At 44.4% G+C, this 23025-nt stretch overlaps 1 protein-coding gene across 2 annotated transcripts in view; it reads left to right on the top strand.

Annotated features, from left to right (window-relative positions):
- Positions 1-23025, top strand: part of LOC125454822 (1-phosphatidylinositol 4,5-bisphosphate phosphodiesterase beta-1) — a 690999-nt gene that overhangs the window by 612741 nt on the left and 55233 nt on the right. For both annotated transcript variants that reach the window (XM_059648337.1, XM_059648338.1), the window contains exons 24-27: positions 9374-9506; positions 9609-9662; positions 11495-11714; positions 21386-21566. In XM_059648337.1, coding sequence (XP_059504320.1) covers positions 9374-9506; positions 9609-9662; positions 11495-11714; positions 21386-21566 — 588 coding nt within the window. The remainder of the gene's footprint in view (positions 1-9373; positions 9507-9608; positions 9663-11494; positions 11715-21385; positions 21567-23025) is intronic.

The raw sequence follows: 23025 nt of genomic DNA, 5'->3' as shown, positions 1-23025 counted from the left end.
CTGCACATCCCTGGACACTGTGGGTAATTTAGCATGGCCACTCCCCTTAACCTGCACACCTTTGGACTCCTCAGCCTTCCAGTCTCCATCTGCCCCTTTTAGTTTTGAAGTATTCTTCAATAGCCTCTGGTGTGTTATGGCACAGATTCCAGAACATTCAGGAAGCGTTCCTTTGAAACTGCTACAATGACGTTCCTATAAAAGTACCCACCTCATCTTCAGGTATTCCCTCTGTGTAATGAAGTCAATGTGCTGTGTTCAGTCAGTCAGTATTGTGAACTATGGACAGTGGAATCAGTAGGTACAGAACTCAAGACATTGTGTATATTGTGTATCAAATCGTTAGTGTTATTCTTAAGCTTAAAGACATCTGTCGCAGGAAGAACCCAATCTCTGCAAAATATGTTACCTGGGCTCGATGCCACCCTTGGGCGACCGCGTGTGTGGAGTTTGCACATTCTCCCCGTGTCTATGCAGGTTTCCTCCGGCCAATCCAGTTTCCTCCCACTGCCCAAAGATGTGCAAGCGAAGTGGATTGGCCCTGCTGAATTGCCCACAGTGCTCAGGGATGTGTAGATTCAGTGGGTTTTAGAGGTCTTGGTGGGATGCTCTGAGGCGCAGTGTGGATTTGTTGGGCTGAAGGGCCTGCTTCCACACTGTAGCAATTCTATGGGCCTACCATGTGGGACAGCAGCAGGTCGATCATCTTGTACTGGCAGTGATATTAATCACATAGATGCATCGACAGACATCACCCAGGCCTGTGCCACACTGATTTTGCTCCCTAAAGTGCCATATGGATCTAACAATCATTGATAGTCATAGAACCCCTATAGTGTGGAAGTAGGTCATTCGGCCCATCTGAAGAACATACCACCCAGACCCACCCCCTTACCCTATCACTGCATTTCCTACCCTGGACACTACGGGCAATTTAGCATGGCCAATCTCCCCTAGCCTGCATATCTCCTGGCTGCGGGAGGAAACCACAGCATCCGGAGGAAACCCACAGGGGAAAATGTGCAAACTCCAAACAGACAGTCGCTCGAGGGTAGAATCTTCCAACCACATCCTTGTCCTTCTTGGTCCATCCAGGATAGTGCCCTTTGTACAGACAGTTATTTCATTGGCACACACATCAGGGAATGCATGTTGAAGGTGGTGGAGGGTGTGCCAATAAAGCAGGCTTCTATATAAAAACTGAAAGAACTGCAGATGCTGTAAATTGGAAACAAAAATTCCAGCAATTTCTGCTTTTGAAGCGGGCATCTTTATCCTGCAGTGGCCCTAGAATGTTGTCAGAGCTGCACTCATCCAACCAAATGGACAGTATTTCATTGCATTCCTGACTGGTGTCTTATGGCTGGCAGACAGTTGTGTTAGGTTTGGGTGGTGATGGGGTTCAGGAAAGACCTATCTGATAATTATAAGGCCTGTAGATTTGATAGGGACCTTTCACAGTGGCAATGGATTCTGGGTATGCCTTCCTTCCATCCAGTTTCTTGACTTCCTCATTTGCCAAACCTTAGCACTCGGAGACAGGTGAGGGGGAAAAGCGAGAAAAAAAAAGAGAGAAAGCAATGGGGATGGAAGGCGAGAACAAGAAACGGAGAGAAAGAGATGATGGGAGAAAGAAAAGGATAGAGAAAGATGAACTGGAACAGAAATGATGAAGGAGGTTAGGAGGAAAAGGACAAAGCACAAGTATTACCATCAGCCTTGAACAGTTTTGTTAGTGTCATGTTGGCTAAAAATAAATATTGCTGACTCTGTCAACTTTAAAACCGATAAAGGCATGTGTTTGTACCTGAAGCTTGAACTGCATTTTTTTAGCTGGTTTTGATGGTGCCAGTTTGCAGAGACCATTCCCAGTGACCAGTGGAAACCTCTTCAGGCTGATTTGCAGCAGGTGATTGGCTGGGAGCTCTAATTCTTGTGGTTGCCAGGAAACATGATTCAGTGGCTCTCATGATAACCGGAGAGTTTTGGTGACTCAGAGCTTTTGAAAAGAGACTGCAGAAACACTCCAAAATTTCCGCGTTTTGATCAGGGACATAGAGGCAATGCCATTCGGCATTAAGTCAAGTCAAAGGATGCCCACTGTTAAGCTCAGTGGAGACCTGGGTTACAGCGGGCAGTCAGTGAGCTGCTTGGTGTTTGGCATAGCCCAAGAGTTAGTGAGTATCCCCAGCTCTGGGGTTTGCAACTGTTGTGTTTGTTTGTGTGTATGTGTGTGTGTGTGTGTGTGTGTGTTTGTGTTTGTGTGAAAGCAAAGCACACTCACCTCTGAGTAGGAATGTTATGGGTTCAAGGCTGATTCCAGGACTTGAATCATTGTAATCACGGCTGATGCTGCAGGGGATGACTGGACAGTTTGAGATGTGGTCTGTCTGCGAGGAGGACTAACCTGAAGCCCTGTCTGCTCTTTCAGGTAGATAAAAGGGAATTCTCAGCTTACCCAAAATGAAAGTCAATGGCTCAGAAAGAAACCATCTCCGCACCCCCATAGCCATGATGTTCTGCAAAGGAGGCTGTGCAGTTGAGTAGCTGACCCATGTTCAATTGGAAAAGGAACAATTTTTGTTCGAAAAAATGCACATGACAAGTGGCAAAGTCAAATTAAGGACACAGCTGACATTGCAACTACTAACTCCAGACTATTACCCAGCGTGTTGACCACGCTCCAAACTGATGCACGGGTCTCCGGGAAACCAAGCATAATCTCCAGGACAACAAAGTGTGGAGCTGGATGAACACAGCAAGCCAAGCAGCATCTTAGGAGCACAAAAGCTGACGTTTCGGGCCTAGTCCCTTCATTATTTTCTGCTGAAGGGTCTAGGCCTGAAACGTCAGCTTTTGTGCTCCTAAGATGCTGCTTGGCCTGCTGTATTGATCCAGCTCCACACTTTGTTATCTCGGATTCTCCAGCTTCTGCAGTTCCCGTTATCAATAATCTCCAGGACACCCTGGGGCAAAGATCATGGAGGCGGTATGAAGTGGTAGAATGACGTCAGCACAGAAGGAGATCATTTGGCCATAAGTGCTACTGATGGCTCCCTGTGCGAGCAAATCGGTCTCCACACACCACTATTCCTTGCCGCACTATCCCCACACCCTGGCGATGTTCTTTCTCTCGCTTACTCCAGGGCACTTAACAATTTCCCTTCAAAAAGCCGTGATCACGTCTACCTCAACCACACTCTTGGGCAGGGCATCTTAACCACTCGCTGCATGACAGAATCCTTCCTGGTGCCACCATGGCTTCTTTGGCCAATCACCAGAAATTGGTGTCCTGGAGCTTTTGAGTTTTCTGCCAACAGGGAGTGAATTTCTCTGCCTGGATCCCTCACGATTTTGAAAGCCTCTATCATTGATCTCCTCTCATCTTTCACTAACCATAACGCCTCAGAAAAGCAGCACTTTCTCCAGGGTAACCAGCCTAGCAAGTGAGACCCAAGTCCCCATGAATGAATAAGCAAGGAGAGCAACGCTCGCCTCCTCAGGCCACCCATAGAAGCCTTGCATCCCTTTTACATCTCAATCAATTCTTTCAACAACTTTGCTCGTCAGTTATAAACATGTTGGGGATAGGAAGGAAAGGGCTGACAGCCGAAAATTGCCCAATCGAGTTACAAGGAGTGCAAAGGCGGGAGATTGAGAAGACGGGCACAGTGGGTGACCAAAGAGAAAAGCGCGGGCCTTGGGCAGTTTTTAGGAGGAGGGCCTGTCACAAGACCTCACAAGTGTTTCTGGACAGACTTGGCAACTTTGTTAATTACAGATGTGCCATGGGCAATTCTTATTTCTAAATCTAAATCAAAGAAAGATCGGGTCACAGAAAACAGGTGTAGGCCATTCGGCCATTCAATATGATCACGGCTGGTCATCAAACTCAGTCCACTGTTCCTGCTTTCTCCACCGTACCCTTTGAGCCCTTTAGCCATGAGAATTTTTTCTAACCCCTTCTTGAAAACAATCAATGTTTTGACCTCAACTGCTTTCTGGTCGCCGAGAACTACAGATTCCCTACCCTCTCCTGTTGAAAAAATGTCTCCTCACCTCAGCCCTAAATGGCCTACCCTGTATCCGTAGGCTGTGACCTGAGGTTTTGGATTCCCCAGTCATTGGGAATATCCTTCCTGCAATTACCCTGTCTTGTCTAAATAGAAGTTAATGGGTTTCTGTGAGATCTCCCACGACCCCTGTCATCTTTCTAAACTCCAGTCCTAACTGGGATAGTCTCTCCCCATATGTCTGTCCTGCCATCCTTTGCATAAGTCAAAGACAGGGAGTTTAAACTCATGCCTGTACAGAGTTTTGTCTACTTAACCACGGGCATTGATTTCAGTGAATGTTTGTGAAAACTGGGCTGGGAAAAGACTGGACTTATGATTCCATGTGGTGTTTGTCTGAAGTAATGTGAGACTGACTTTTTCAGGGTATCTCAGGTCACAAGATAAAATCATAAAGTGCACAAAGAGGCCATTCAGCCCATCATGCTTTTAACAGCTATCTGATTCATCTCTTGCTTGAACCCCATAACACCTGAAACCTTCTCTTTTCAAATAATTATCCAATTCTCTTCACTGCTGTTGAATTTACTCCTACCCTCCTTTTAGACCATGCATTACAGACCATCAGAACATGGTGCATCTTTTAACATAAATTACTTCAAAAGTTTAAAATTTTTCTGCTTGATCTGATCCAGGAAAGTTCTCAACCACAGGGATCCACAAGCATCGACTTTGTTTTGTATTTTTGCCTCGGTTTCTTTCTCTACCCACAAATCCTATAGTCCACCTGTGGAGGTAGGTTATGACCTGCCTTCAGAGTTAAACCCCTGTTCTAACTTGTGCCAGAGAGGAAACTGCCTCACAGCAGTGGCAGAACATTGTACCCCAAAAGAAATGCGGCTTATGATACTTTTTGTACATATTTTAGAGACAAAAACATTGGCAACCCAACACCTACTGAGAGATATTAAGCTCACTGAAGAACACTGGGCAGAGATGAGGATACACGTTGTAGAATTGACTCTGCAACCCATTTCTTGGTAGAGAAACAGGGTCAGTGAATTTGCCCTCATGCAATTTAAAGCACAATTTCTCCTGAGGCCATCCTCCAGGATCAAGAATGAATTGCTTCTGTTCAATTCAATGGGCCCTGTGTGGCTCAAAGCCTGCTTTGTGACCTGCCACTTATTGGAGGTGGAGTGTACTTGAAGGACTGACCTAACGCAGTATTTAGCAGTTCCCATGCCTCAACTTTGCTACTGTATGTTGCTTACAAAGTCTGCAACGTGCTCAGTTGGTGCCTTCCTGAATGAACCTTCCGTACTTCGGCATGCCACGTGCTCGGAACTCCCATGGGTTGTAGGTGGTGTCTCATTCTTTCAGCAATGCTCTGCAAACATCCCAAATGCATTTCCGTTGTCCCGCTGGGACTCCTTAGCCGCAACCGAGTCCCGGGTAGAGTGGTTGGCACCAGAATGACATGTCCTGTCTAGCAGAGCTGGCTTTGAGTTACGTCAATCTCGCTGCTGGGTGTATTTGCTTGGGAAAGGATGCTGGCTCTTGGGCCCACATTGCTGTCACTGGATTCGGAACATGTTGTGGATGGTATCACTCATGATACACTTACAATACTGTGAGGTGACTGCTGTAGGTTGCCCAAGTCTCCACTGAATGAAGGTGCTCAGGGATCTCTGCTGCCCAGTTAGACATGAAATCAGCCTCAGCTTTGAGATCCTGATTATCAAATACTCAGTCGGCAGCAGGGTAGCCTTGCACAGTAGAAGTGATGGTGAATTTCTCTGTGTTTCTTCATAGAAAGAGGCCTCCCACAATGTGAAAATGTTTCATATTTTCTAGGGTCACATGGTTGACCTTAATGGATGGGTGCGGGCGTAAGGGGAGGGCAGAGAAAGGTGTTGTGGGACGGCAGCTGGTTAAAGCGACCCTGAGTTTTCTACGTGTTCAGGGCAGGGTCCAGTTTCTCATTGGCTTTGGGAAGCGATTGACAGAGACTTGGAGTGAAGGTGGTAAACATCAAACAGTTTCCAATCTGTTCTATAGATGGCCTCAGTGTCAAAGTGCAGCTTGTTGATGCACTGGCAACATCCTCGTAAATCTTTTCTGCACCCTTTCAAGCTTAACAACATCTCCTACAGCAGGGTGACCAAAATTGCACACAGCATTCCAGAAGTGGCCTAATCAACATCCTATCCAGCCACAATATGACCTCCCAATTCCTAATGCAGCGAGGAAGATAGATAAGGTTATCACACAGTCTTGCTCAATTCTCATCTTCATTGAGATCTCCAATCAGAGAGAATCTCACCATGGCCTCTTGACATTTGATGGTGTTAGCATCACTGAATCCCTCAGTATCAATTCCCTTGGAGTTGTTACTAACCAGAAAATGAAATAGACCAGGTAGAAAAATACACTGTTTACCGAGCAGGAAAAGCTGGGAATGCTGCAGCAAGTAACTCACCTCCTGACTCCCCAAAGCCTGTCCACCATCTACAAGGTGCGGGTCAGGAGTGTGATGGAATGCTCCCCACTTGCCTGGATGGGCGCAGCTTCAAGAAGTTTGACACCAGACAAGACGAAGCAGCCTGCTTGATTGGCACTACATCCACAAACATCCACTCCCTCCACCACCGATGCTCAGTTGTGTACAATCTACAGCTGAAGTTCAACAAGGGCCTTTAGATGGCACCTTCCAAACACACCACCACAAAAGGGCAGGGCCAGCAGATACATGGGAACGCTGCAAGTTCCCCTCCAAGCCAGTCACCATACGGACTTGGAAATATATCATCGTTCCTTCGGTGTCACTGGGTCAAAATCCTGGAATTCCCTCCATGAGAGCATTGTGGGTTGCCCAATTAGCACATGGACTACAGCAGTTCAAGAAGGCAGCTCGCTGCCACTTTCTTGAGGGCAGGATGGGCAATAAATGCTGACCCAGCCATGCCCCACAAGCAAGCAGATGTTCGCATTGGTGCTTACTGCATTGATGAGGATGATTGTTAGTGGAGTGGCTGAAGGATGGTGACAAAATGAGGAAAATACTTCCTAAAGCCTTTGCGGGGCCCACAGTCCCATATATACACTTTGGCTTTCCACACAAGGCCGATAAACTAGTGTTTGTAAGAGATGTCTCCTGAAGGGTTATGAGGGAAGAGGCAATAAATGCCTGCCTTGCAAGTGAGACCCATACCATCTGTTTGAATAACAAACAAAACGAAGTTGCCTCTCAGCTCTTCATTTCTCAATGTAACTCATATCGCTGTTTCAACCATGGCTTCCAAACAATAAAGAAGTAACTCACAGGTAGGCGGGATAGTGAAGAAGGTATTTGGTACACCTGCCTTTATTCATCAGTGCTTTGAGAATAGGAATTGGGAGGTCATGTTGTGGCTGGACAGAATGTTGATTAGAGATAATGGGAACTGCAGATGCTGGGGAATCCAAGATAACAAAGTGTGGAGCTGGATGAACACAGCAGGCCAAGCAGCATCTCAGGAGCACAAAAGCTGACGTTTCGGGCCTAGACCCTTCATCAGAGAGGGGGATGGGGTGAGGGTTCTGGAATAAATAGGGAGAGAAGGGGAGGCGGACCGAAGATGGAGAGAAAAGAAGATAGGTGGGGAGGTAGGGAGGGGATAGGTCAGTCCAGGGAAGACGGACAGGTCAAGGAGGTGGGATGAGGTTAGTTAGGTCACTTCTGGAGTGTTGTGTTCAGTTCTGGTCTCCCTGCTGTTGGAGATGTTGTTAAACGTGAAAGGGTGCAGAAAAGATTTACAAGGACATCACCAGGATTGTAGAGTTGGAGCTAAAGGGAGAGGCTGAACAGGGGCAGCTGTTTTTCCTGGTGTGGCGGAGGCTGAGGGGGTGACCTTACAGAAGTTTATAAAATCATGAGGGGCATGGAGAGGGTGAATAGCACAGTTCTTTTCCCCGGGGTAGGGGAGTCCCAAACTCGAGGGCATAGGTTTAAAGTGAGAGGGGAAAGATTTAAAGGGGACCTGAGGGGCAACATTTTCCACACAGGGTGGTGCGTGTAAGGAATGAGCTGCCAGAGGAAGTGGTGGAGGCTGGTACAATTACAACACTTAAAAGGCACCTGGATGGGTACATGAATAGGAAGGATTTGGACGGATATGGGCCAAATGCTGGCAAGTGGGACTCGACTAATTTAAGATACCTGGTCGGCATGGACACGTTGGGCTAAAGGGTCTGTTTCCCTGCTCTATATCTCTACGAGTCTATTTCACATGAGACTTTTGAACAGCTGAGAGAGGAAAAAGTGATGCAATTTTTAACAAAAAAACAATGTTTAAATGGTTGTGCATTCCTGGGAAAGACAAGCTTTTAAAACATAACAGTCATTAAATTACGTTGCTGTTCTTAGCTGATATTTCTTTATCCTTGGTACCGCTGAATTTATGTATAAAAGAAAGATAGACCTCACAGGAAGAAAAGGGCCTGGAAAATAAAAGTCTTTCACTGTCCTCTTTTCAAAACACATGAAAATGACATTGCTGCTAATAGCCGGTAAATATATAACTAATCATTCAGTCATGAATCATAAAATGACAAATTTCCCTCAACTGTTCCCGCCCATATAATTTCAGCACAAGTCCTCACGCTAGTGGGACTGGGTAATGCTGTGAAAGAGCTTTATTTCCCTGCTGATTGGCTATAATTACCATCAAGGAGTGAAAGGAAAACTACCTGGAGAACAAAATCCAACCAGAAGCACAGAGGACCACTCAATCTGGCGCCATGGCAACTGGTCATCAGAGTTTGGCCATCACAGAGTCTGAGTTGCCTGCAGAGAGTGTAGGAGTTTAAAGTGAGTGTGTGTGTGCGCGCGTGAGAGAGAGAGAGAGAGAGAGAATAAAGAGAGAGACTGCAGATTCACAGCAATAATCAGATGTCGACTGCATCAAGCCACAATCAGAGCCGGTGAAGGAGAGGTCTGGACTAGAATGTTGAAAATATGTATCGAAAAATTGGACATCACAGTTTTGTTTACTCAATTTGTGGAACTAAGGTACTGGTTTCCTTAGAATGTTTTTGGCAGTAATGACTGCTTCGTTTCAGGGGCTTTAAAAAAAAACTTGTTCCAACTTCATGCATATATATCTGGATATTGTCTCACATCGGTATTGTGTAGCAGCAATCATAGGAATCTTGTTTTTGAACTTGGGTCAGTAAACCGGGCCATTGATCTGCAACTCGAAGGGGCTTTTGTTCAAAGCAAGCAATGTTGATGTCCAGCAGTCATTGTATTCATTGGAACTGATGGATCTCTTAATTCCTAAGAGTGAATCAGTAAGCTGTTCTTGTCCATCCCTCAGGCGGAACCCGGTGACATTCCCACAGAGCCTAACAATGATCCCAAGACAGCTCCAGCGGAGAATGGTGTCAGTCACACATCCAGTCAAACATCCAAACCCTCAACGCAAGTCACCCATGTTCAGCCTGCACCAGGTAAGTGAACTTCTCCCCCTGACAGAATTTCCATGAAAACTTAGGTGTGAAGATATAAGCCTTTCTATTAATTGACATTTTCCTTTGTACGTTGTGCATTAGCTGCAGTCAAAACAGCTGGTAAGGCAGAAGATCTCATTCACAGTGTCTTGTCAGGTAAGATGTTAACGAATTCTGCATGACACAAGGGCCTCAAATCACTCTTTTGCCAGATGTTAAAATGTAGGAAAATATGGAAATGAATTCAGGATGAAATATATTCACAGTACCTTGGTTAGATGGAGTATTTGGTTTAAAAATTAGGCTTATGTATATCCAAGTTTACACAAAAACAGACAGGACAGTGTAGATGCACTGAAAAGATCCAGACCTTGCTATTTACAAATATATGGTTGTTACATGAATTATTAATCACTTGACAATTGTGTATGATAAAATTGCTATGAATTTAATAATCTGTGCCAGAGAAACCACTATTTGGAATAGTTGCTGAAAAATGATGTAGGAAATATATTTTGTTTCAAAGGAGGAAAAGACACATAATGTTTTTTTTATTCTAGTGAACAAGCACACATGAGCGTTAATGGCATCTGTACAATTTACATTGCAGCGTTTGCTTATAAATGAATGAGAAAAGTTTTATCAAATACTTCTTCATCTCAGTTTCTGCAGAGCGAGCAAAGTAAATAAAAACCAAAAGAGCAAAATAAACACTTTCTTACTTAGTGGTCATACGACAGTCTTCATTTAACTCATAAACCAAATCACCGTGTGCCTTTACCATTCAAATACATTTGTGCATCACTTGTGGTTTCAACTATGTATGTATTCCCTTGGTTTGTACCTCTGTTAAACAAGGAGGCAGAGGAAACTGAAAAACACATTTATTTGTTGCTCAGTGTCATTTCAAAGCTCCCAACTCTTGTTTAAAGTCATTAGGCTGCAGTGAGACAGGGGAGAACAGTTTTCTGCCTGTTAGAATCACACAGTTGAACTTTAGTTTTGTAAAACTGAAATGTTACGCTGAGCAGAATTTCAAAGAGTTGATTCAGATTGCAATAAATTTGCCAGGATTCCAAAATACCCAAAGGCTGCTCAGGTGTATGCATCAGAGTTAGGAGCAGAATGCGCAATACCTAAAACCAAAATTAGTTCATGCGCTAACTTCATGCCAAATGCACAGTCAGTTTTTAACATGAGTGCATGAGAACTAGGAACAAGAGTATGCCATTCAGCCCCTCTGCTTTTGATACGATCATGATTAATCTCATCTTGACTACAGCTCCACCTTCCTGACCACTCCCGCTAACCCTTCAACCCTTCACAAATTAAAAATCTACCTGTCCCTCCCTAAGTTTACTCAATGTCTCAGCATCTACCACACTCTGGAGGAGTGCACAACCCTTTGGGCAAAATCATTTCTCCTCATCTCTGTTTTACATCTGCTACCTCTTATCCTGGAACTACAACTTTTTGTTGCGATTGCCCTACGTGAGGAACCACTCGGCTTTGTCAGACCCCTCTGGATCTTAACCCTTTCATCACCATCTTTTGTAGGGCCAGCGCTGTCCCAATGGACTAAATGACCTCATTCTGTTCTGGGAAATCCGATGACTTCTCTTAAAGGCAGATTCTAATCTTGATCTTTCCAAATTTAACTGTGTTAGTCATTTTTAAGGACAAGTCAAATTAATCTAAGGGATTGGTGGAAAGAATGGAGTTATGCCATTCAGCCCAACATGTCTGTGTTGACCATTCAGAAGAGCCTTCAATTAATTCCTCTCCTCTTCCCTCATAGCCCTGCAACAAAATTCCCACTCAAATGTTCGTGTACGCCCATTAGTTCTTATCATTGTAGCCATTCCGTTGAGGATGCGTCTTGATGTTGTGTGGCACTTTTGAGCTAATTCCCTGGGCATTTACTAATATCAGGAGGGAGAAAGCGAAGCCATTTAATGCGATCCATTGGTTTCTGTAAACTGCTGCAGAGGTGGAAGCCCAGACCGTGGAAGAGCTAAGGCAGCAGAAAGCATTTGTGAAACTTCAGAAGAAGCACTACAAAGAAATGAAGGAGCTGGTGAAGAAACACCACAAGAAAACCACTGACTTGATCAAAGAACACACGGCGAAATCCAGCGAGTTTCAGAGCGATTACTTGAGGCGCAGGGTACTTCTGGAAAAATCAGCAAAGAAAGATGGTAAGAAGAGGTAGGTGAACCATTCTCAAATACTTCTAACAATGGGACAGTGTGTGCTGTCTGACCTCTTGCTGAACTATTTCCCTTGAAATAAATTAAACCTTTGTTGGCCTATGTTTAAATAATTTTAAGGGGTATGGGTTTAGAAATGTCTTTGTCGTAGTTCACTTTCACAGTAATGGAAAGCAATAATGCCTTTTTATTTTAAATTCCTGGTCGATCCAGTGAGCCATTTTTTTCCCACTGTTAAAACTGACTGCTCTCGCCTTTCCTCACATAAGAGAGGCAGTATGTGTTGAAGTAATTTATGTTACAAGCTGCTGGAAAATAAGGTGAAGTCTTTTGTGGGAATAAGCCACATTTCAGACTGAGCTCACAACTGGCCATCCCGAAAACCCTTTTCTCAGACATTTGGTTTGAATCCGTCTCGTGGCCAACTTGGGATTTTGGCACCTTGAGGGATAATATATCAGATATTGCCAGTTCACAGCACGAGATGAACCTTGTGACTCTACACTGGATAATAAAGGTTTCCAGTGTGAAATGAAGAGTAGAAAATCACCATGTGGATAAATAGTACAATCTCTAAATAATTGCTTTGCTGAGCTGCTATCTCAGTTGTCATCACACATTTATTCACAGCACAGGTTCTGTCTGAAAATCCATCCCATAATTATGAATAAAGACAGCATACCTTTACAGAAAGGGATACCACCAAAAGGGAGAGTGATTAACATGAATGTGCTGATTTCGATAAAGTATTGTTGGGTGAACTGGTTTGGATCTTGCTGAGTAAGGGAACTGCAACACCATTCACAGATAGGTCACCCTCAATTGTGCCTCTAATAACATGGACACCGCACACTCTCAGCATCAGTGAATCTTCTCAAAGAGCCCTTCTTTGGTAACATCACCACAGATATTTAAGCAAATGTTTCATTGTGGGTGCTGGATGCAAAAGCAAAATGTGAGATGGCTGTGAGGTGGCAAGGCGGCTTGGGTTGATAATCCAGAGGCCAGTCCGCTGCTTCTGTGGATGTGGGTTCACATCCCACCACTGCAGTTGGTGGAATCCAAATTTAGTGAATCATTCAGGAATATACACTTCCAGTGACAGTGGCCATGAGAACCAATTGTTATATATTTCCAAGGCGAGTGGCTCAGAGGGGAACCTGCAGCTGGCAGTGTTCCTAGTATGTTCTGTCCTTGTGCTTTGAGATACAGAATGGGACTGGTTAGCCTTGAAAATGGGCAACTCTGAGAATTGCAAGTGCAGGTACAGGTGGTGATTCCCTTCGACTAACACAAGGGGAACACCTGAAGTACAAGCCCAGCATCTGATACATGCCAAGGCCCCAGTTGAACAGCATTCAAAAAGCACAATTGAAAACTTCATCATGGTTCTAATATCATCAAAGTTGTATTTTTAAATGCTTTTCAGCAACTTTTATTTTGAGAGTCAACAGTCTGTGGTGGCAGGGGACAGAGGGGGGAATAATTGCTGATGGGAAAAAGATTGTAGAGTAGAATTTTAATTAGTTTGCCCTTTTTCTTCATTTAACTGAAGCTGATTAAGAAGGGTCTCTTGCCTGATTTTTAATTTGATTTGCTTCTTTATTGTCACATGAACAGAGGTACAGCGAAAAGTATTGTTTTATGTGTCATCCAGATAAATCATACCTTACAAAAGGACATCAGGGTAATAGAACAGAATGCAAAAAATAGTGTTACAGCTACCGAGAAGGTGCAGACAAAGATCAACTCTAATATATGAGAGGTCTGTTCATAAGTCTGATAACAGTGGGGAAGAAGCTGTTCTTGAATCTGAGCTTGTGATTTCTATGCTGGCTCGTGATTGAATGATTGATGCAGTGGCATTTGTTTTATTAGGGAAAATAAAATTTGAGTTCATTAGATGAAGCTGTAAGACAGAAATTCATACATCATCATTGCAGTACATTATACAGGGGAAAGGAAGTGAGATATTACAATGTGACACATAAACCTTTGTGAAAATGAGTGGACGCAATCACTACTTAATGTATTAACAGCACTCCCATGCCTTTGATCAAGGATTACACAATTATACGCTGCTTCACAAGGATGGCGATCAATGGTCTGTGATATTGTGTTGCTCATTTGAAGTGCTTTCAAATTTCTATCACATCAGGCCTGGATAAGTTCATTCAGTCAGCATTCTTCAGACCTGGCATCTTGTTTTGGTCATCATTTTTTAAAATATAATGAGTGAAGTTAATTGGTAGATCTGCCTACATTGGTGTTTCCTCTACCTGGCCCATTATCTCTGTACATTCCAAATGTCTGCGTTTATTTCTTCAAAATCTTCCCATCGTGTGACAGAAACATTCAACATTTCTCATTTGAGAATCACATCATAATGATCATAGATCATACAATCCCTACAGTGTGGAAATAGGGCCTTTGGCCCAACATGTCCATACTGACCCTCAGAGCATCCCACCCAGACTCATTCCCTAAAACCCACCTAATCTACACATCCCTGACCACTACAGGCAATTTAGCATGGCCAAAACATCTCAGCTGCATATCTGAATTGTGGGAGGAAAACAGTGTACCCCGAGGAAGCCCATGCAGACACAGGGAGAATGTGCAAACTCCACACAGATAGTTGCCTGAGGGTGGATTTGAGCCCAGGTCCCTGGTGCTGTGAGGCAGCAGTGCTGACCACTGAGCCACCGTGTCACCCCAAACTACTAGAGATCCTTTGTGGCTTGGTCACTATCCTTTCAGCCTTGCCTGGTTAAAAAATCTTGGACCACACTACAATTTCAGAATAAGTTGCCTCTTGTTTGAGTCAGAGATACGGAGGACGTTCTTTTCTTTTTAATCTACTCACAGGACATGGGAACCTCTGCCTGGGCCAGCATTTATTGCCCATCCCTGTTTGCCTTTGAGAAGGTGAGCTGCCTTCTTGACCCACTGCAGCCAGTTGGGTGCAGGTAGTCACACGATGCCTTTAGTTGAGGGCTCCAGAGTGGCGGGGTCAGGGGTTGGGGGGTGTTGGTGGGGGAGCAGGATGGGTAAGTTCCAGGATTTTGATCCAAGAAGGAATGGCTATGTATTTCCAAGTCAGGATGGTGAGTGGCTTGGAGAAGAATTTGCAGCTGGTGGTGTCCTCATGTATCTGCTGCCCTTATCTTTCCAGATGGAAGTGGTTGTGGGTCTGGAAGGTGCTGCCTAAGGAGCCTTGATAAATTTTTGCAGTGCATCGTGTAGATGATGAGTAGTACTGAGCATCAGTGTTGGAGGGGAATGAATGTTTGTTTATTGACAAGGATGTTGAAGGTTACAAGAGGCAGTGGAACAGAAAGGTGGAGTTAGGGCTACCTCAAAACAGCCATGATCTTGCAGGGTGTGAAGGGAAGATGCAGGATGGATGACTTATCCTGGCTGTACAATTGTTCTCAAATCAGGTGATAATCTCAGAATGAGAAGTGTGCCACAGAGGACTGAGATTAGGAGGCATTTCTTAACCCAGGGTGGTCATTTTTGGAATTTTGTCATGCAGAATGCTGTGCAGGCTCGATCAAGTGAAAGATATTGATAGATTTCTGTCTATGAAAGGCATCAAAGAGTAATGTAGGAAATGGCAGCCACCTCAATGATAGACCATGATCTAACTGAAGGGAGGATCAGGCTTGATAGACCAAATGGCCTTCTTCTGCTCCTTTTTATAGGGCGGCATGATGGCTCAGTGGTTAGAGAGATAGTAGGAACTGCAGATGCTGGAGAATCTGAGATAACAAGGTGTAGAGCTGGATGAGCACAGCAGGCCAAGCAGCATCAGAGGAGCAGGAGGGCTGATGTTTCGGGCCTAGACCAAAATGAAGGGTCTAGGCCTGAAATGTCAGCCTTCCTGCTCCTCCGTTGCTGCTTGGCCTGCTGTGTTCATCCGGCTCTACACCTTGTTGGCTTAGTGGTTAGCTCTGCTGCCTCAAAGCGCCCGGATCCTGGGTTTGAATCCACCCTCGGGCGACCGTCTGTGAGGAGTTTGCACATTCTCCCCATGTCTCTGCGGGTTTCCTCCCAGATGCTCCAGTTTCCTCCCATGGTCCAAAGATGTGCAGGCTAGGTGGATTGGCCATGCTAAATTGCCCGTAGTGTTCAGGGATGTGTAGATTAGGTGGGTTAAAGGGGATGGTTCTGGGTGGGATGCCCTGAGGATCAGTGTGGACTTCTTAGGCTGAAGGGCCTGTGTCCGCTCTGTAAGGATTCTGTGACTCTATCCCATTTTCTAACATATTGCCTGGTGAGGTAGGCTCAATGATCTTTCTCTACTACAATAAAAGCAAAATACTGCACATGCTGGAAATCTGAAACAAACGTGGAGAATGCTGGAGAAACTCAGCAGGCACCTGTGGAGAGACAGTGTTAACGTTTCACTTCTGGTATAACTCCCCTTCAGACTCTTCTGTAAAAGGGTTATCAGGCTCGGCCTGTTAATTGCTGGGCACTGCATAAGAGTAGTGGGGACCCAGAGAGAGTCTTCATATGGAATGTATTGAAGGACAGGGGAAAGGGGTGGCCCAGTGGTCAAGTGGTGACGAGGGTAAGGGGGAGTACCAGCTGTGTGCTGCGTGCACCGTGGCTTCGTGGCATCACCGTGCTGGTGCGGGGCAATGCTGGATTGCCAACGCTCGTCTGGGGACACAAGGTCTGCCCATCGTTCAGCGGATATCCACTGAGTGGCCAGTTGCTGTGGGAAAGACAGGGGTAGGATCAGATGTGAGGGATGCCGTAGAGGCAGGGTCAGTGGTTAGTAAGCCACGTTCGGGCAGGTATGGCGAGAAATGCTGCCAGGCTTTGACCCCCTCCAAAAACTCAACGCAACTAGCCCAAAGAAATGATAAGATCCAGCCTGAAGTGACTTCCAGTGAGTGTGTGGGTGCCTTGCAGCTCAGTAAAAGTTTTGCATGAGCAGGCTGAAATAAGGTAATTTAGGCCCATAATTCCTTCCTGGGGGCACAGTCGTCCCACTATGTGCACAGGCTGGGGCAGAATGTGGGGTGACATTTGGAATTATAGAGCCTGCTGTGCTGACACCAACTGGTTACAGCCTTGCCATAGAGAAACCAACAGGGAACCATGAGCTCGCCAAGCCGCCGGGAATTCCAAATTGGGCAAAGTGTCAACATATTCCCATTCTTTCCAGTGTATCGATGTATGTCACTTGTCGCAATAAAGCACAGGACTCAATATTAAATTACATTTTAAATTGTAATTCTCCACACCGCAATCAATTCCAGTATAGAATTGGAGAGCTTAGTGTGAGCCCAATCCCATTTACCTTTCTAATTAATCTAATCAACGTATCAGGACCGTAAAAGGTGACTCAAATATTTATAAACTTCTCTGGTTTCCCTGCAATGCAGCTCCATCTTGTGGCCAGGCACTTCCCTCAAATTCCCATTCGGAGATTTTTGGAGTCTTGCGAAAAGACGCAGCTCACACACGTTTGTGTCAGTCCGGACATTCAAACACGCACTAACAGCAACGCAGCAGCTCTGCACTATGATAAAAAAAACATTCAAACGTGCATGGAAATCCCATCAGGAGCTCTTCTTGCAACAAAATAAAAATCGAAAGAACTGCGGATGCTGTCAATCAGGAACAAAAAAAGAGGCTGCTGGAAAAGCTCAGCAGGTCTCGCAGCATCTGCGAAGGAAAAACAGAGTTAACGTTTCGGGTGCGGTGATCCTGAAGAACGGTCACCGGACCTGACACATTAATTCTGATATTTTTCTTCACAGATGCTGCCAGACCTGCTGAGCTTTTCCAGCAACTTCTGTTTCTGTTTTTTCTTGCAGCAAGTTCGTCTGGTGCCAAATTCCTTGGAGATCTTTCAATCCTTGCTGGAAGGTGATCCAAATAATTCTGCAGTGAAAGCTGTCTCCAAAACCTAATTGCTGTATTAATTTGCCTTTTTCACTGTGGGGAATGGATCATTAGGAGGAGGATAGAACAGGTGCCTAACGGTTAATGTTTTATGTGCACTATGCCTTTAAGAGAGGTCACCATTAACATTCCATATGCTGTGCCCATGTTGTATGCAACTCTGCTTGCTATATCATCTGAAGCTGCCCTGTAATATCTGTTTCTTAACTTACAATGTGTTTTGTCGTTGTAAAAAATTAACCCATAGAGTCAAGCAATTTATTATTATGGTAATTATTTTTAATAATTGGGCTTAAATGTGGGAAGCTTCAGTGGGATCTTTGTGAATGATGCAAAAATTGACTGTGTTGTTGATTGTCAAAAAGTTGGGGTGAGCAGATAAGTGGTTAATGGAGGTCAGTATGGAGAAACTTGAGGTAATGCATTTGGGGAGGGTAAAACAAAGCACAAGAAATACACAATAAACAGGAGGACATTGAGAAGGAAGTGCAAGACATTAAAGGACACATCCTGGGAGGTATCAGGAAAGATTGACAAGATGTAGAAGACATAAGCAGGGTGCTAATGCTGGAACTGCTTTGATCACTGCTGAAGATTTGTCCGCAGTTCTGGTCGTTGCGTTATAGAAGGGACATAATCGCTCTGGAGAGAGTACAGAGGAGATTTATGACAATGTTGATCAGGCCTGAAAGTTGCAGCTTTGAGGTTAGCCCAAGATTGTTTTTCCTTAGAACAGTGGAGGCTGAGGGATTATTTAATGAAGTTGCACAGTGTAACGAACAGCACGGGTAGAGTAGACAGGAAAGGACCTATTTTTCCCAACAGAGTATTTGGTTACCAGGGGACACAGATTGACAGAGTTTGATAGTAAATTAGAGGGGATTCCAGAGAAAACGTGATTAACTAGAAGGTGGGATAACAAGGTGTAGAGCTGGATGAACACAGCAGGCCAAGCAGCATCAGAGAAGGAAGGCTGACGTTTCGGGCCTAGACCCTTCTTCGGAAATGGGGGAGGGGAAGGGGGTTGTGGAATAAATAGGGAGAGAGGGGGAGGCGGATAGAAGATGGATCGAGGGGAAGATAGGTGGAGAGGCCCGAAACGTCAGCCTTACTGCTCCTCTGATACTGCTTGGCCTGCTGTTTTCATTCAGCTCTACACCTTATTGTCTCAGATTCTCCAGCATCTGCAGTTCCTTCTGTAACTAGAGGGTGGTGTGTATCTGGAATTCACTTCCCATTTAAGGGGGTTTTGGATCTGCAGGAACCAGCGAGGCTATGGGGCAGGTGCTGGAAGGTGGCATTAGAATGGGCACCCACTTTTTCTTCCTGGCCAACAATGGGCAGAATGGGCTTTTATCTGTGCCATAACACTCCAGTGGTCCTGTTGGACCATTTTCATCAATGTACTATACCAGTCATTGCTCATCCAGCAAGTTACAATTAGCCCCAATGATTCTTGAGCAACATTGATGAGTTTGCGTGTGCTCCTTTTAATCCACAGGCTGCATTAACCCAGGGTAGGGGAGTCCAAATCACGAGGCAACAGACAAAGTCAAAAGTCACACCGCATCAAGTTATGGTCCAACAGGTTTATTAAAAATCACAAGCTTCCAGAGCACTGCTCCATTGTTAGGTAGAATCCCGATGAAGGGGCAGTGCTTCAAAAGCTTGTGATTTTAAACAAACCTGTTGGACGATAACCTGATGCTGTATGACTTATGACTTTCTCTATCCCAATCCAGCACAAGCATCTTGACGTCATAACAGGGTTAGGTTTAAGGTGAGAGGGGAAAGATTTAAAAGGGACCTAAGGGGCAACTTTTTCACACAAAGTGTGGTGCATGTATGGAATGAGCTGTCAGAAGTGGTAGAGGCTGGTATAATTATAATATTTAAAAGGCATCTGGATGGGCATAAGAATAGGAAAGGTTTAGAGGGTTATGAGCCCAACGCTGGCAAATGAAACAAGATGAATTTTGGATATCTGGTTGTCATGGACAAGTTGGACGAAAGGGTCTGTTTCTGTGTTATACAATTGTATGACTCTCTAACGCATTCTTTATTCTTTCAGATTCTGTCACATCTGTTGTATCTTCCAGCATATTCTCCTTTAGCTCCAGATTTTCAATTTTAACAACATGTTTCATTTGGTTAAACCCACATGGCTGTGTTCTTGTGTAACTAATGAGTTCGCCCAATGATAGGGAGGATATTATCCAGCTAGAGAGGATTCGGAAGAGATTTACCGGGACGTTGCCAGGTATGGAAGGTTTGCGTTAGAAGGAAAGGCCAGGACTTCTTTCACTGGAGTGTAAGAGGTTGAGAGGTGACCTGATAGAAGTTTATAAAATAATGACAGATAGAGAAGGAGTTAATGGTAGTTGTCTTTTCCATAACATGGGGAATTTCAAGACTCCGGGGCATATTTTAAGGTGAGAAGAGAGAGATTTAAAAAAGACGTGAGGGACAAATCTTTTATGCAGATGGTCGTTTGCATGTGGAATGAACTTCCTGAGGGAGTGGTGGATGTGGGTACAATTCCAATGTTTAAAAGGTATTTGGGTGGATACATGAATAGGAAAGATTTGGAGGGATATGGGTCAAGAGCAGGCAGGTGGGACTAGTTCAGTTTGGGATTACATTCAGCATGGACTGGTTGGACCGAAGGGTCTGGTTCTGTGCTGCATGACTCTATTACTCTATGACCACACTTACTTCTCCCTTCTCCATATTTGACTGGCACTTGCTGTTTCATACATTCTCTCCAGAGAATGTCAAACCTGTTTCAAAGTAATCATAGTGAATCGGCTGGTATCAAGAATTGCCATGTGCTTTTCTCTAACACTGCAAAACGTTACACAATGTTTGGGAAAGATAGTATTGGACTGTCTTTGAAGTTTAGCAACATAAGGAGATGTCAGCAAAGATGAGGAAAAATCCATGGCATCTCTGAAAGAGAGAGAGAGATAGAAAGAAAGGCAGAGCGGACTTTTTTTTCTCTCTATTCATTCACGAGATGTGGCTGGGTCACCATTTTTATTGCCCATCCCTCAGTGCCCCTTGAGAAGGTGGTGGTGAGCTGTCTTCTTGAACCACTGCAGTCCACATGCTGTAGGTTGACCCACCTTGCCCTGAGGGAGGAAATTCCAGGACTTTGACCTGGTGATGGTGAAGTGAAGTTAGGAAATAACAGAGCTCAGGTTCTAGGTGGCTGAATGAGCACCAGCTAATGTCGGTGTGATGAAAATCAGATGGATGGGCCACCAAACTTGGGGAATTACAGGTCACTTTCGAAGGCCTGCAGGGTGAGAGCATACCATGGAGACAGACAAGCATGGCAAAAAAAGAGATTTGAAAATGGGAATGAGGATTTTTAAAAAGTCTAAAATTGGCAGGAAACTCTTTCGTATCATTTCAATTGGGGAAAAAACCATTTTTTTTTCAAACTAACAAGGAAATATTCATGACATTAGAAAGGCAGGCCATCATTGGTGCTGGGGAACATGAAAGAGAATTGAAAAAGGCCAGTCACAGCAAGAGGAAATTGATTCATAGTTTAACTGGGTTTTCTCATTTGAGCTGAGTGTAACAAAGGTTTCTTAATCTAGTCTTTGTCAATCAGTTGCCTATTGAGGTGTTCTGCACATATAATACAGTCTCAAATACAAATGAGCAGGCATGAAAAAAGATATTTGGAGTTGATTTTGCTTTGATGTGATACGGTTTCTGTTTTTGAACTGACAGGCTTGAATCAGCGAGTCCAGAGCATCCCAATTCCAGCGTCGAGCAAGAACTTTCTGCCCTTGATGTGGAGATGACGCAGAAATTAGCAGAACTCAAAGAACAACAGCAGCAGCAACTGTTAAACCTGAGACAGGAGCAGTATTACAGTGAAAAATACCAGAAGCGGGAGCATGTTAAACAGGTGTTACTCTGAGTTTTGTTTCCCAGCGCATGTGTACATATTCACTGGTCCTCAGTTCAGTATTTCTGTTGGCCACACGGAATGACAGAAATGTAGCACTGATAGAGGCCAGTCAGCCCATTGTGTCTGCCGCAGCTCTCCGACCGAACGGTTCGACTTCTGCCATTCCTGTATCATAATCCCGGTAACAGTTTATACACCCCTAATGTAAATAAAACCAAGAGCTGCAGATGCTGGAAATCTGAAGCAAAAGCTGCAACTGCTGGAGAAACTCAGCAGGTCTGGCAGCATCAGTGGAGAGAGAAAGCAGAATTAACATTTCGAGTCTGATGTGACTCTTTTTCAGAATATTCTACGCCTTCCCTTTTTGATAATAATCCAGTTTCCTCTTGAATTCTTTGATTCTGGCTCTTTCAGACAGCGCATTCCATGTCATAGAATCACACAACATAGAAACAGACCCTTCAATCCAACCAGTCTGTTCCAACCATAATCCCAAACTAAACTGGTGCCACCTGCCTGTTCCTGACCCATATCTCTCTACCATAACCACTCACTGTGTAAAAAAGCTTGCTTCTTTTGCAAGTACCCAGCAGGATCATTACCACTAACAAGTGGTAGCACTTCCCACAACTGTAATCACTACCATGTGGAAGGGTGAGGACAATAAAGGAATAGAACTCAGTGGCAGTCAAGTAGCCGTACTGGACTATACAGCTGCTTTCTTATTAGGGAGATCGAGAGAGAGACAACTGATGGTGGTTTAACCAGAGGGTCACCAGCCCGAGCTCAGGGAAAAGGTTAAGGAGGAGAGTCCTTCATCCTCTAGTTCAAGAACTGAACTCACTCTGTTGGTGTCACTCTGCATTGCAAGCTGCACATTCAAGCAATCCCAATAAGGGCACAAGCAATGCCATGTGAGATGACCTCAAGTTTAAGTGACACTTTAATCATTGTAGGGTCATTACAGTTGCAGAATGTGGTACTATTCTGTCATAAATGCTGTTGAATTATCCATTACATACGAGTTACATGTGAGCACAGATCTGTTACAAAAGGGCCTTTGTTAAATGTCTTCAAAATAATTGAAAAGTTCTGGGCGTGCTCACTGAGTGGTGAGAGGGTTTCATCTTAACAAATGAACTCTAAATCAGGCTTTAATATGAGACAAATAATTTTGCATTTGTTTAATTTCATAGCAAATTAGTCAGTCTCAGATTGGTCAGTACTTAGTGGTTTCAATATCTTTCTACTGATATCATTCTTCTTAAGCAGTTGGAGTCTCATTTGCCCATTTCTCTTCACTGTGTTGTATTGGTACAACTTTGTGCACAGTGCCTCCAAATCTCTCCTTTTCTTTACCAGCTCTAGATATGCATTCCACACACAATCTTCGTCCTGTCCTTCCCATGTTGGACGTGACATATCTACAGACCCAGATCTTCACAACCCAAAATCA

The sequence above is a fragment of the Stegostoma tigrinum genome, chromosome 9 (assembly GCF_030684315.1).
Source record: "Stegostoma tigrinum isolate sSteTig4 chromosome 9, sSteTig4.hap1, whole genome shotgun sequence".
Lineage (NCBI taxonomy): Eukaryota > Metazoa > Chordata > Chondrichthyes > Orectolobiformes > Stegostomatidae > Stegostoma > Stegostoma tigrinum.
The sequence above is the reverse complement of the archived record's forward strand: the minus strand, read 5'-3'. Positions and strand labels throughout refer to the sequence as shown.